This window comes from Oncorhynchus tshawytscha, linkage group LG09 (genome assembly GCF_018296145.1).
Source record: "Oncorhynchus tshawytscha isolate Ot180627B linkage group LG09, Otsh_v2.0, whole genome shotgun sequence".
Taxonomy (NCBI): Eukaryota; Metazoa; Chordata; class Actinopteri; order Salmoniformes; family Salmonidae; genus Oncorhynchus; species Oncorhynchus tshawytscha.
The window spans coordinates 84,098,288-84,113,984 of record NC_056437.1 but is presented as its reverse complement, the minus strand read 5'-3'; the positions used below and the strand labels follow the sequence as shown (position 1 = coordinate 84,113,984).

The window sequence follows — 15,697 nt, the reverse complement described above, 5'->3', positions numbered from 1 at the left end:
CATGGTCAGCTGTTCCCATATATGCCTCAAAAACTGTAATATGAATTGCAAAAATGTATCTTTATCATTACCATATCACTTTATCATTTATCATTTATTTATTGAAGAAATTGTCACCTGAAAACTATGTCAAAGCTGAAATGAGTTGCCCTGTGGTGTTATTTCCCTCCTGACCAACATAATACCATAGCCTGAGGAAGGAAAGCAAATTGCCTGTCTAATGCAAACTTTGAGAAAGAAAGTTATCCTAAAGCTGATGTTACAGGATCATGGCTCAACAGTTTAAGTTTGAGCAGTGAAACCCGCCTTCTCTACCATCCCTCCAATCAATGTAGAGCAGCACTGAAAGATGCGCACAGCATCTCCAGATGATGGTTAATATATCAGTGTCAGATGAGCAAGAACATACTATACTAACTGTGTGTGGAAACATTATACCGTCATTTATGTCCAACAAAATATTGTTATTATAGAAAGGAACAATTTATTGCGATGATCAGTTTAGAGATCAACAACGTGTCAGTATGGGATGACAAGCGTATTTGGCACTTCGCTTGGAACAGCCGGTGCACCAGGTTTTTGGGCATGGAATTATGATTATGTGCTTTTGCTTACAAGAATACCAGATGCACCGAAAGAAGAGATGTGTTGTTCATAGAATGGCCTCAATTTGTTTGTGGAAGAAGGTATGGCTGGTTCTCATCACTTTCAACAAGACGTTCCGCGAGTCCTGCATAAACTTCTCTTCATGTTCTCCCTTGCTGTGGTTTGCGCGTCGCTGTACTTCATTCTCTTCGGCTGCTGTGATTTTATTTTAGTGGATACTGCGAAACATTTGAAGCAAACCTCTCAACTTTTACCTTTGACTGTGCTGTTCCAAAGGAAGAATGCCTCATTTGAGAAGATGTCGGTGTGCGCTCAGCATCCCCCTTCCGCAGCGCAGGTGCGACAGGTGCAGTTGGTGCGCAATCAGCCAATGTTGGTAAGGACTGGACCGCAACAAGGAGGCTACCCCAAGCAATCATCATAGGGGTGAAAAAGGGCGGAACACGAGCTCTTTTGGAATTCCTAAGACTTCATCCTGACATTCGAGCACTTGGCTCTGAACCCCACTTTTTCGACAGACATTACTCACGTGGGTTGAATTGGTACAGGTATGTACCTACCAACTATCGATGATGATGATGATAATGGTGATGATGATGATTAGAATGATTATGATGATTAGAATGATTAGAATGATAATGCTGAAACAAACATTTGTGTTTGGTTGATATTTGTTTATATATATTTGATTGACAGGAGGGTTTCAATTGTTTGCGTTCTGATTATGTTTACAACTTGCAAAAGGTGTAGAATGATGCACAGTCCTTGGAATTGCTGCTTGCTCATGGTCAGCTGTGTGTATTGCAAGTTAAAGGGGTTATTTAATGTCTGGGAGAATTTCTCTACTTATTTTTAAAAATGTATTTAACTAGGCAAGTAAGTTAAGAACAAATTATTATTTACATTGACGGCCTAGCCCCGTCAAACCCTAACCCAGATGACACTGGGCCAATTGTGCACCGCCCTATGGGACTCCCAATCACAGCTGGCTGTGATACAGCCTGGAATCAAACCAGAGTCTGTAGTGACACTGGTTCATTGAGATGCAGTGCTTTAGACCGCTGCACCACTTGGGAGCCCTTCATTTCCCATACATACACTCTGAAGAACAACTGTAAAATCAGTAACACAAATATTATGGAGCGATGTTCTCTATGCCATTATTATTTGATAATTCTGACTGTTCTCCAAAAACAAATAAATGTACCAAACATTCCCCCAACTCCTGAACCTAACATCTGCTACATGATCAATCAATCAATCAAACTATATTTATATAGCACATTTCTTACAACAAATGCATTTCAAGGTGCTTGGGCCAACAGTGCCCCACAATATGGACCTTGTTCTCTCCCTTGTTTGATGTTGTGTGGTGAGTGGTTATTTTTCGTTTTTTAAACAACTGATTGACCAACTTTGGTTCAATTATTTGAATTCCATTTTCTTCAGTTTTCTTCTGTGCGCTCAATTTGCTAATTGTACAGTTTCTCTAGAGATACATCAGATCCAGCCTCAGCTGTGCGATGTAGTAAGGAGTTGTAGTTTCCAACAGGCCAATATTCTATTGTTTAGAGCGTAAAACGTGAGAATTAACTACAATGACCACAATCCCTTGCGCATCTACTTGTCCGGTCTTTGTTTCTTTTACGCCTGCTGTGGAAGAGACAGAAGAATGTGCGATAATGAGGTGCTATAGAGCAGCTGTTGCTTCACGAGGGTTTATCTCTACCTGAAAATACTGTACATGATCTAAGTGATTGATATTTTGCATTCAGCAGTCATAAAAGTATGCCTTATTTACTTTGAAGAACTACAAAATTGTGATTTTGTCAGACTGCATAGATAGCAGCTCGATAGAGATGAAATGATGACTTGGAATTAAATAATAAAGTTATTAAATAAAACAAATGTAATATACACAACAACTGAAATATTTTATTAAAGTAATGTGAATAAATGATGGTTAATAAGGGATAAGCAGTAATGGACAGTCACTACCATCATGTGACTTTTGTTGATGGTTTTATTCTGTGTTGTTACAGAATTCAGGCCACACAATGCATAGTGCATTTAATGTTTTAAAATATTATTGAAATTATTGAAACCGTGATTCTTTTTTTAATAATCGGACCAAACTGACCTCAAAAAGCACTAATCGTCAAAAAGCATTAATCGCTCAGCACTGTTGATGTCTGAAGTATCATACTGTCTGTTTCCAAAATGGAAATATTCATCAAGCTGCTTGGTCAAAGTATAGCACCACATTGTCTAATGAGAATATGCACTTGAGTATGCATTGTTTCTGCTGAGAGGAAAATAATCAAGGCTCTTTATTGAAATACTACCCATGGAATTGAACTCGATCTTGATAATGGTTAGATAACAGCTCCAAGGGAGAAAAGCTGAGTGCAAATGCCAAGCGAGTCAATGCAACACAAAAACGACATATTCTGCCAGTGCCAAAATCTGTCTCCAGGGAAAATCAAAAGAGGGCTCACTAATGGACTTTGCTTGTATTTGTGTGCTCCCTCCCTCCTCCTTTCTCCCAGTCTCTCTTTCTTTCTTCCTTCCATTCTTTCTCTCTTGTCCTTCATCTGGATTTCTACTCAGGCAGACAGCCGAGTGTGTCCTCTCTCTCTCCCTGGTAGTAGCACATGCTCTTACAAGGGGTGTGTACGAGTTTCAGTGCCCCTCAGCCCTCGTTCAGTTGAATGGGAGTGTATTAACATCCAGAAGGGAGGAAGAGCTGAGTGAGGCTGGAGAGCACACTGGGGAAAACTATATAACACCATGTAAATTATTAAGAACCAGCAGGCCTGTTGGCTTCATTGGCACAGGATGACATAGAGATCTGTGGGGAGTGAGCATGACCAGATAGATCATGGTGTTAAGGGATGATTCAGTCCCTTTATTTGGCTATAGGCCTCAATCAATAGTACCTTGGATTGGTTGATGGTTATTCAAATAATTAACCGTCTCTTCAATCTAAAACAAATGGATATGGTTATATTCTAATTTGGCTCTATTTTGTGTATTTGATATAAGATTGAACAGCCTCACTGTCCCTCTCAGGAACCTGATGCCCAAAGCTCTGGAGGGACAAGTGGTCCTGGAGAAGACACCCAGGTACTTTGTGACGGCGGATAGCCCCGGCCGGATCCACTCCATGTCCCAGGAGGTCAAACTGATCGTGGTGGTGCGTGACCCTGTGACCCGTGCCATCTCTGACTACACCCAGATCATATCCAAGACTCCGGGCGTTCCCAGCTTTGAGACCCTGACGTTCCATAACGGGACGGAGGAGGCGCTGAAGGTGGACAATCTGTGGAGCCCCATCTGGATTGGCCTGTATGCTCTGCACCTGGAGAGGTGGCTGGCCCACTTCCCCTTGGAACAGATCCACTTTGTCCATGGGGAGAGGCTGGTGAGCGACCCTGCAGGGGAGCTGGGCAGAGTCCAAGACTTTCTGGGCCTTCAGAGGATCATCACAGACAAACACTTCTACTTCAACAAGACAAAGGGTTTCCCCTGCCTGAAGAAGCCAGAGGGCAGCAGCAAGCCCCACTGCCTGGGCAGAACCAAGGGCAGGCCACATGCTGACATCCACCCTCAGGTCATCCTCAGGTTACGTCAGTTCTACCAGCCACACAACCTGCGCTTCTACCAGATGACAGGGCAGGACTTTGGCTGGTAGGATGGGAGCCTAGAATGAGGTGGAAAAAAGATGATACCATCGTTACTGTTCAAAACACAGGCTGCACGAAGAGGATACAGGACAAAGCTTGAATTGGTGTATTTTGTGATGGTCCTGATGTCATCTGGATTAACTCAAGTCCTCATGCAACCTGTATTGGCAAACAAATCAAAACAGTCACACTTTATTTTGTGACAGTTAAACCGCAAGAAGTAACATGAGTAATGCCATAGGCCTACTGTGTAACACCATGGACATACAGAGGAAAGTGACAGCAACATCCACCGTCAGAAAGCAGGTCCTCAGAACTCTAGTGTGAACTTACCCTTTACTCCACTAGATGGCAGTCCTTCCCCAACAGAGGCTTAGACGGTATTGTCGAAGTACTGTAAACTACTTGGAAAAATGTGGATTTGTGGTCATGATCATCATACACATTTTTTTCTGTAGTCAGATTGAGCAAGTATTACCATAAGAAATGACATGGCATCCCATAATTTAAATCCAAGACAATTCTAGGCAGCTGCATGGGCAAATACTTGAAATATTTAGTAGAGTCCTGCATTGATCCATTCAGTCTGTAGTCGTTTGCAGTTGGTTTTCATTTAAATATTCCCTAGTTATGAGGGCATGTAAACCCATTTCCTCAATATTACCAAGAATCATAGACAGATTCACAGTCTGTATTGTCCTTAATTTCCTACATTTCCTGTGTATGTTTATGGGTGCTGCTTTTTCTTCATTACATTCTGAAGCAAATATTAAGATCCAACTTTCTCTCAAACACAAACGTACATACAGCACATATAAATACAAGCACCATATTGTAACCTACTGTACGTGTTGGAAATAGCCGTCTGTACACCAAGCATCCATATGGCAACTAGACTTGGCTGATATTTGCAGCCCCATGCCGAATGTGGCAACAAAACTACTAACATAGCTTATAAAAACAGCTTTACCATCTGCTCCAGAATAACAGTAATGATGAGAATAGTCATGGCCTTGGCTCTAGAAACATACAGGAGGAAGTTGAGGACAAGTGTTGTTTATTCAGTCAGCTCCATGTTCCTTTGGCCATAATATTAGTAATGATCTTCTCAATGGGATCCATTATGCCCTATATAGTCCAGTGAGTTTGGGATCCTGTATATGAGAGCCAATTTTTGGTCATTTTAATGAAGAGGTCACCAAGCCTGGTCCTGTAAAGCCTTATAGATCTCCTAGGCCCTGTTCTGATACTGTGAAAATGCATCCTTTCTTCCTCACCTTTGTGTTTTGAATTGGAACCTATCCAATCATGTTGGAGCAGTCATAACCTCAATGAAGGGAGGATGGAAGGTACATTATAACAGTATTGGAATGGGGCCCTGCAGGCCCAGGGTTGGTGACCACTGTCTTAGCAGTAGGCTTCTCCCTGTGGTTCTGTCATGCTGTCCAGGGCCATTACATAGGCTGCTCCAGTGGAGGGTTTGTGCCCATTGACAGAGAGGTCCAGAGGCCCAGCATTTCCTTCTCCCCTTGCAGGCACAGCCGTCAGGTACATGTCCCACATCTGCTCTGGCAGGTCCATCTCCAGCAGCTTCTGCTTGATCCTCAGGTTCTTCTCAATGTTCCGCCGCTTGTACTTGAACTCTACAATGGTCTTGGTGTACCTGTTCAGTGCTGTCACTGCAGAAGCCATGCAGGTGGCGAACGAGCCCCATGCTAAGCTGGGGAGGGGGAAGAAGAAGAACAGAGGGTGTGATTAACCTCAGCATTGCATGCTCTCTCCATCATGACTGTGTTACTATACATGGCCTCAGAATGCTAGCGTCGCTTAAAATTGCACAAGTATCACATAGCTGGGTATTAGAGTTGAATCACTCCTATTGTATAGCACCTAGTGTAATGGTAAGTGACCTAGTCAGTACATACATGTAGGACCAGCTGTAGTCCCAGGTCTTGGGCCTCCAGTCCTCCGGACCCATAGCCACAGCCAGCTGAAAGGCCGTGGTGAACATCATGTGGGCAACCATCCCCAAAAGGCCTGGATCCCGAGGGACACCACACAATACAAAAACGCATATAAATATGGTGAATGAAATCCTGAGATAATTTATGAGACTATATATATATTTGTTTGTATAATGGTTATACCTTTCAAAAGCACTGGTATAAGTACATCAAAAAAATTGTATCTGCAATTGATATTAGTAGCCACATGTGGCAGTATTGTACACGTTATGAATTGAGGGCTATCAGTTTGGATACCTTTCACTTATTTTAAAAACCTTGCATGAGGACAGGTGTTAGTGTGAACAACATTAAGTGCAGTCCATTCATTTTCTCCATGATCATGCTTCCTTATTCACTGGATATTCCGTTTTTTGTATTACTGGGGAAGCTGATAGGTTACATTAATACAGTTGCAGCCATTCCCCTTCATAACAATGACATATAGAAGAGAGAATGATGAAGAATCAAAGCCCACCACAACACAGTGTTCCCTCTACTCTCTCTTTCTCTGCTGCATCTTGGCCATCTCTCTGCCAACATTCTGCTCGTCTACAGCTGCTTTACTTGGGATTAACACCCTAACAACAAGGGGGAGGGGTCAGGGGAAGGTGGGAGGGGAGGGGTGGGGGTACTCCTCTGGGTAGGCCTTGTCTTGGCCCAAAACCACTGCCCCATCTCCAATCCGATTAGTCCAGAAACCAGCAAATCCCCAGAGGCATTGGACACACAGACCATAGACCACTGCTCTACGCGCTACGTTAGCACTTAGCTAGGCTAGCTTCCCTACAACTGTACCTCCCTGAGCAAGGCTCCCATCCCACTCTGCTACTATTATTGCTCTGCTTTTCTGCTAACAAAATCATATTCATATTCACATCCACATTTGTTCCACGGACCCAAGGAGAGTTAGCTGTAGGGATACCACAAATTAGGTAGTGCATAAACCACATTTTAAACGTGTATATTCCCTCCTACTTACCCCCACAATACAGTATGACAGATGGATAGCAACACAATAACTATGATTGACAATACAGTGAGTGAATCTAAATGAAAATGACTCCTGATTGACATACATTTTCTCAACATCATCTTGATTCCCCTCCTATCAGCTTTGGAAATGGTCTTTGAAAGGATGAAAACTTAGAGTAGATTCAGCAGTGTACTGAATATCGTATCTGTAAAATTTAAATAATCCATTTAGGATATGGACTAGCCACGGTCACTCTGGCCGGCCTCTGCCTGCCTGGGATGGTTAGTGGGTTGCATGCATGGTATTAGATGATGTAATCCCCTTGGTGGCTAGTGTTACACACAGACACGCTGGCCTCTGCTCTACTGTGGAGCTGGGACTCCCAAAGCCTGTCTACTGTAGGCTCTCTATCCAATTTGACCAGCCCAGTGCCAGCCTTAGTGTGATAGCGTGGCATGGAGGTTGACATGGCCTCTGGTCATTGAGAAACGGAGCCAGGGGATGTCCACTCACTAGTGTGCCCACTCTGTGAAGCTGACTTCATAGTTAAGGATGCAGGGAGATAATCAACTCCTCAATGGCTGGTGATCAGCTTTGAGTGACTGAAAGTATTCTTTGATGACTTGTTCACTTGACAAATGGTGAACGTCACATTTTTGTAAAAATATATGACTGTGAACATCATTCCCAGGCACAGATGTGTTACCTGACAGGGCGGTGAACATGGCAGCAAAGGCGTTGAGCTTCAGCTTGTTCATGACGCTGAGGCAAGGACACAGCTCTAACCACATGAGTACACCTCCCGTGAACAGCAGGATGAGGTAGAGACACTCAGCTGTGATGCACAGCCACAGGACCCCTGGGAATAGAAGGAAGAGAGGAGTCAGTCAGAGTGAGTACTACTGTCGCCTCTAGAATCCACTTCCCTCTCCTAAATAATCCCACCTCTAGGAAGGGAGACATCAACTCCACAGACCCAGACAGGAAGAGACCCCTGAGCTCTCTGTAGGCCTCCTCCGGTGGGACTTGGATAGAGACGACAGGTGCCATTGATAACAAGATAACAGCTGCTTCTAATGTAAAACTACTACAACAGCTTTACTTTGGTTTTTAGGCCGTTAATTAGGATTTCCTATGGAAGCCCCGATTGGAGTCACAGTAGATTATGTTCCAGTAAAAGGCAAGAGTTGACGGACATTACAAAAAAAGTTGCAGAGGAATAGTACACTTATGAAAACAATGAAATAAAGTCTATATATACTACCAATAACGTAATGGGTAGTGGGGTAGTGTTGCGTTTACCCATTCAATTATTGGGAGCAGATATGACTGTCTTTATTTCTTTTCACAGTAGATTATGAAAAATTGTTGATGCATCATATAGATTTTGTTAAGAGAGTCAAAAAGGGGACACCTGCAAATGGCATCATCCTATAAAATCACTGTCTTGATATATTTTTGATGACTGGACTTATATAAAGTTGTAGTCAAGAGGACAATATAGATCTATCAGGGCTTTACACTACTAGACTGAAAGATAATTGTTTTATAAATGGGTTTTACCTACCTTTTTCATGGTCAGGTGCAATGTCTTTAAAGTCTCTGCAGTTAAAACCTGGAAGCAGAGAAACATTCATTTAGTTCATGTAGCCTAGTCTTGTTATTTTTCTTATCTTCCAAAAATGTTTTACCCTTATTTGTTATTTTCTATAAATGACATATAAAAAAATGTGTAATGCAATCAGCAAAATGTTTTTCACTCTTCATTTGTTATTTTCTAAATCGCTTACCACTAAAATCAGACCCTATCCATTATCTGAATGTGTTCCAGTCTTCATGTCTCCAGTCTTCATGTCTAAATGTCTCCAGTCCTCATGTCTCTAGTCCTTTTCACCTTCATGTTTGTTTGTCACACCTCAGGACTGGCTACTGCCTCTCAAGATAAACTGCCGACTCTCACAGCTGCTTTTCTGTCAAAACTGGCAGACCCTATCCATTATCTGACTAGCTGGTTCTGTCACACCTCAGGACTGGCTACTCATGTCTCACAGCTCCTGTCACACCTGGACTGGCTCCAACTCTCACAGCTGTTGTTCTGTCACACCTCAGGACTGGCTACTGCTGACTCTCACAGCTGCTTGTTCTGTCACACCTCAGGACTGGCTACTGCTGACTCTCACAGCTGCTTGTTCTGACACACCTCAGGACTGGCTACTGCTGACTCTCACAGCTGCTTGTTCTGTCACACCTCAGGACTTTCTACTGCTGATTCTCACAGCTGCTTGTTCTGTCACACCTCAGGACTGGCTACTGCTGACTCTCACAGCTGCTTGTTCTGTCACACCTCAGGACTGGCTACTGCTGACTCTCACAGCTGCTTGTTCTGTCACACCTCAGGACTGGCTACTGCTGACTCTCACAGCTGCTTGTTCTGTCACACCTCAGGACTTTCTACTGCTGACTCACAGCTGCTTGTTCTGTCACACCTCAGGACTTTCTACTGCTGATTCTCACAGCTGCTTGTTCTGTCACACCTCAGGACTTTCTACTGCTGATTCTCACAGCTGCTTGTTCTGTCACACCTCAGGACTTTCTACTGCTGATTCTCACAGCAATCATAGCAAATCAATGTTGGGTCACAGAGTTTCTGCAAACATTCCAATTCTTGCACTCAATGACCTCCGTACTGTAAAACTCCTACTAAAACGGATGCATCATTATGTCAGTCCATTTCAGTAAAGTCAACACAAGTAACCTGATACCAAATAGAACATTACTTTTGGCTTATTTTATCAAATCTCAAAGACAAAAAAAAGACAAAACAACATGATGATGTAATTATGCAAGTAAATAGTAGACTGTCAAATCATTTGCATCTTGATATTATTTTAGTCTCTCCCAATGTACTTCCTCCTTCACTTCTTGTTGTAATGTACCCAAACCACATCAGGTTTAGAGAGCATGGTCACACAGGACCAGCTGCTGAGCGGCCAACATGGTCGCATGTTTTATTTCAACATTTCTGCAAGTTGTACATGAACGTTATTTACCATTCATGTCAGCAGCCTGCTCACAGGAGAAGAAGATGCCGGTGTGGAACTTCCTCATCAGGAACTTCTCTTCTCCCGACTCCCAGATGTACTGCACCAGCCGGCTGTCATTGATGTTACTGCTGTTGAAGCGAATGCAGTACGACTGCCTGGTCGTCACCGGCCCCGTGCAGAAAGGCTTGACCACCTTCCTGGTCCCCTCGCACCAGAAGCTAGTGGTCACTGCTGACAGGGCACACGTAAATGCTACAATGTTGAGGGTGAGCGCCAGGGACCCCCGCCGACTGCACTCTGTCCCCATGCTGGAGGCTGGGCAAAATGAAATGAAATGGCAACTAATCCAGGCTTTCAATATGTCGCCGCCGTGTTTCGCCTCTCAAATATATCTCAAATCTTCATAATCTTGTGGCATTTGAGGTTCCTTGAGTGATGCTGTATGTACATCTCTCCTGTGGCTCTAAGGATGTGCTGCCTTTATTGAAGGATTCGTTCTCTTCCTTGCTTGCGCTCCCTTATACGCCAATCCTCCAATCACTCTTTTTGTCTCTCCCTTGTTTATTTGAACTCTCTCTCTCTCTTTTCTCTTCTGCTTGCTGTGGTCTCTTTTTCTCCCATCTTTCTCCACCCACTCACCAAACGCGTAATTTATTACACAGGACAAATTATATTCTAGACCTCCATTTTATTGTCATATCTAAACCTAGGCTGTTTCTGTGAGCATAGTAACAAAACATATTCATTTGGGCTTACTCGTTAATCTGGAACAAGGCTCTCGCCAATGCAAACATTGGACTGGACATGCTCTGGCATAGTTGGGCATTACTGATGCATGTTTTCACAAACTACACTGAGTGTACAAAACATTAAGGACACCTGCTCTTTCCATGACATAGACTGACCAGGTGAATCCAGGAGATAGCTATGAATCCTGATTGATGTCACTGGCTAAATCCACTTCAATCAGTGTAGATGAAGGGAAGGAGACAGATGAATAAGTATTGGAAAGCCTTAAGACACTTGAGACATGGATTGTGTATGTGTGCCATTCAGAGGGTCAACGGGCAAGACAAAATATTTAAGTGCCTTAGAAAGGGGTATGGTAGTAGATGCCAGGCGCACCGGTTTGACGGTGTCAAGAACTGCAACGCCGCTGGGTTTTTTACGCTCAACAGTTTCTCGTGTGTATCAATAATGGTCCACCACCCAAAGGACATCCAGTTAACTTGACACAACTGTGGGATGCATTGGAGTCAACATGGTCCAGAATCCCTGCGGAACGCTTTCGACACCTTGTGGAGTCCATGCACCGACAAATTGATTGAGGGCAAACGGGGGCACAACTCAATATTAGTTTTGTAAACTCAGTGTATAATTTCATCATACTGTACCTGCTATCATAAAGGTCAGATCAACTCAAAGTGTGACAGTGACTTTAGGTTGTGAAACACACATTATTGCATGAGGCTGCAGATCAAGTATCAACATGTGTGCATGCAAAGTAAATCTGTTCCTATTTGATAGCCTGGTGATTGGCTTATGCAGGATGTTACATGCAAATGTAGGCAAACTGCTATGGGAAAAAGGCTTAAGAGATGTTGGGAGACAGATGTTGGGAGAAAGGATCCTGCATTTTCTTCAACTGATTTATCTTGTCCATAACTACTCTCCACTAGGCCAATGAATACCAAGAGGGCAGCAAGTGCCACTTCCTTCACTGATCAGCAGTTGTGGCCTACCTATTGGTGTTCAGTGCATGGAGCTGACTTGAGTGACACAGAATGGACACAGGGTCACAGGTATCTAAACATCTCCACTGTGTTGGTGAGGTGCAGTAATTCTTGACATGGAGCTAACATCCAACATCACTGAATGATTGTTTCTATTGAGAGAATTTGATACTGACATGTGTACTCAGCTTTCTGAGAGACCAAACGTTTTTGCACAGACCGTAAAAACAAAGGACCCAGAAGGATTATTAGATCAGGGAATGAGGAATTAATTCCTCATGGCAGAAGTTATACAGTACACTGTGGAACTACCATGATAATGCTTAGTAATGATATTACATCTTATGTAATAACAAGCCTTAAATGTACTCTCTTGTGACTTAATGGGGCAGTGTCACTTAATAGATCCAACAGAAAACAGAGATGACAGAGATGACTTTGCAGATTCAAGTAGTGGGAAAACAGGGCAATAAAACAGATGTGCAATCAATCAATATTTGACATAATATTGGACACCTCCTATTGGAAAGTAAGGCAAACCCAGTGAGCTGAGAGTATATGATTGCAGCACAACAATGTTTTGTCAGAAATTCTGTGAACATAATCCATATGTTGGTTTGGTATATTGTCTTCCATGTGCTATTCACCTTAAAAAGGCACAAATATCAAAACATTGCTTTCAAGTGGGTGGAACCAGGCCGAGGGTTTGAGACCTTTTCCCTTGTATTCTTGTGGTCATCTTTCAATTCTGTAGTATGATGAGGGTTGGGTAATATTTTCCCTAGGAAATATAGTCTACCCTTGATTATGGGGCCATCTTAGTTGATTTACAATATTATGTGCAATGATATGCTTATGACCCAATTACTTTGAGTCCATACTGTTTGAGGGGATTTTGATATATAATTTTGGAATGTACACTTGCCAAATGCCCAAAGTATATATCTTCACCAGCTTCAGAGTAGTGTTGAAAAACATTCACCAACAACTGTCCACTTCCAATTCCTCCTATTCTTATATAACAACCAATAAAAAATGAACATGATTTCCCCTCTCAACTATACCGGTATTGTTTTTGTTTTTGGCCAGAATCCACAATTTACAGAATCAAAAATGACCATGACCAATCAAAGATGAAACATGCAACCTTAAAACTCAAAGCTTACAAAGGTATTCCAGCAAAAAACAGTATTATCCTCAATCTGAATCCTTTCATGTTTGCCAGGCAAACTGAGCACCATTGATGGATGAGGACACTGACCTTGTTCAAGCCCATGTAGATACACACTGCTCTGAACATGTCAGCACGCTCAGCTGTTGTGCAGGCTCCTGGATGTCATGAGAAACATGCATACACTGGGCTGTACAGAAGCAAGCAAACATAAAATAAGAATACATTTGGACCTGATATACTTGTGAGAGTTTAGATGCCAATGTAAGAAATGTTGATTTTGGCATCATGATGGTACTGTAGGCTGCTATGTCCTGAGGCTCTACAGGCAACACCACTCAGTGTGTTGTTATGGATTTGGATGTCCACTTCCTTCTTTTCCTGTAAATAGCCAGGGTGTGATTATAACTGGAACTCAACTTACACTACTATATCCTGACCATTATAAAGAGATGAACATCAGTAATGACTAAAACATCAATCTAATTTCCCACCAACACATTTTTTACAGTAGTATTTCTTAATGCTGCTTACATATATTTGAGATACTGTGATTGGGTTAACTTGCCATCTGATTATGCAAGATAAATTCCAGATTGATGGCATAGGAGTGCTTTGAGTGCTTAATCCATTAAATGTTCAGTACATAAATATGAGTTAGGAATCCATCTGGCTGAACATTGTGCTCAGCAGTTATGATTTGTACAACTATGTTTGTGTCCCCTGTGTACCACTGCCATCACGTCAGACATAAGCTGGTTACACTAGCTTCATTCCCTCTATGACGTCAGTTGGTTTGACTAGGTAACACATTAGATCAAGACCTAAGCTGATATGAGCTCTGCTGGGGCTGCCAAAACTAAAATGAGATGCAGTTAAATTAATAACACATTCACACACACCATCCCACCAAAATACCCTGAAAACCCTGAAAGTTATTTAGGTACGGTATAAAGTTATAAAGATATACGGTATAAAGTTATAAAGATGCTGACATTAACACCAATACCATTTCCCCCATTGTGTCATAGATGATCAGACGTACAGTACTGTAAACGGGTTGCTTAGACTTCACTCTCTTGTAACAAGAGGGCAACGCAAATACCTTGAGCTGAGCTCAGCACACTGACATCTTAGCCTGGTACCTACACAACATACCACTAACACCATAACACACATAATGCTAATTGTCTCACTATCATTTACAGTTTTTAGGCTGTTAATACCATTGCCAGTCATAGCAATTGACTTGAAGATGGTATTATAGGCATCCATATTATTGATCATTAAAATAATAATTCTGAATTTCAAATCAATTACTCCAGAGAACGCGCTTCCACTGCTCCAGAGTCCAATGGCGGCGAGCTTTACACCACTCCAGCCGACGCTTGGCACTGTGCATGGTGATCTTAGGCTTGTGTGCAACTGCTCGGCCATGGAAACCCATTTTATGGTCCCGAAGAACAGTTGTTGTGTTGATGTTGCTTCCAGAGGCAGTTTGTAACTCGGTAGTGAGTGTTGTAACTGAGGACAGACGATTTTTACGTTCTACACGCTTCATCACTCTGCGGGCGCGTTCTGTGAGCCATTGTTGCTCCTAGACGTTTCCACTTCACAATAACAGCACTTACAGTTGACCGGGGAAGCTCTAGCAGGGCAGACATTTGACAAACTGACTTGTTGGAAATGTGGCATCCTATGACTGTGCCACATTGAAAGTCACAGAGCTCTTCAGTAAGGCCATTCTACTACCAATGTTTGTCTATGGAGATTGCATGGCCCTGTGCTCGATTTTATACACCTGTCAGCAATGGATGTGGCTGAAATAGCCCAATCAACAAATTTGAAAGGGTGTCCACATACTTTTGAGGATGTAGTATATAACAAAGTTTCCTTGTTTAAATCCCTACCTTCTGTAACCAATACTGAAATAAAAATTAAGACTTGCTTTACAACACTACGTAAACAAACTTGACATCTGTCAATTACATGGCAATGTTGACATGGTCTGAGCAGGGTCATCTAATATGGGTGTCAATATTGGCAAAGACTCTGTGGAAACATGAAAAATTTTCAGGAATTTAATCTAAATTAGCCAACTTTTCTAATTACGCTGAGCATTAGCCAGCTCTAGTAGAGGAGTGTATGATGCTGTGACAGAGCTGTCAGAGTAAAGCCATCACTCTCACAGCACAGCACTTACACAGCTCAATTCCTGAATTCATCGAGGTCCAATTACTAAAACAGCAGATGGCCCAGTCATCTGCCATGAGACTGTTACAATGGAGAGACAATTAATCTCATCTCCCTATGCTAGCTACAGGGACAGCCCTGAGCTGCTTCACAGACACGAATACCCTGCTCTACAGGTGGGCTTAAACTTGCACACCTTTCACCCTGCTCATTCACATATCTTGTTTACCACAAACCTGGTAGCCGGCAGGTAGCCTAGTGGTTAGAGCGTTGGACTAGTAACCA

The 15,697-nt window shown here is 42.6% G+C and overlaps 2 protein-coding genes across 2 annotated transcripts; one reads left to right on the top strand and one right to left on the bottom strand.

The window, feature by feature from the left end:
- Nucleotides 1-3,640: 3,640 nt before the first annotated feature.
- On the top strand, nt 3,641-4,300 carry LOC112234107 (heparan sulfate glucosamine 3-O-sulfotransferase 3B1-like). The gene has a single exon (XM_042327709.1). It carries the CDS (start codon nt 3,686-3,688, stop codon nt 4,298-4,300), a length of 615 nt encoding a protein of 204 aa, XP_042183643.1. The 5' UTR covers nt 3,641-3,685.
- Nucleotides 4,301-5,699: 1,399 nt separating this feature from the next.
- Nucleotides 5,700-10,795, bottom strand: LOC112234110 (germ cell-specific gene 1-like protein). Its single transcript, XM_042327708.1, has 5 exons — nt 10,322-10,795; nt 8,839-8,886; nt 7,978-8,130; nt 6,218-6,329; nt 5,700-6,012 (listed from the first exon to the last, which is right to left on the bottom strand). Exons 1-5 carry the CDS (start codon nt 10,620-10,622, stop codon nt 5,700-5,702), a joined length of 927 nt encoding a protein of 308 aa, XP_042183642.1. The 5' UTR covers nt 10,623-10,795.
- Between the last annotated feature and the right edge of the window lie 4,902 nt (nt 10,796-15,697).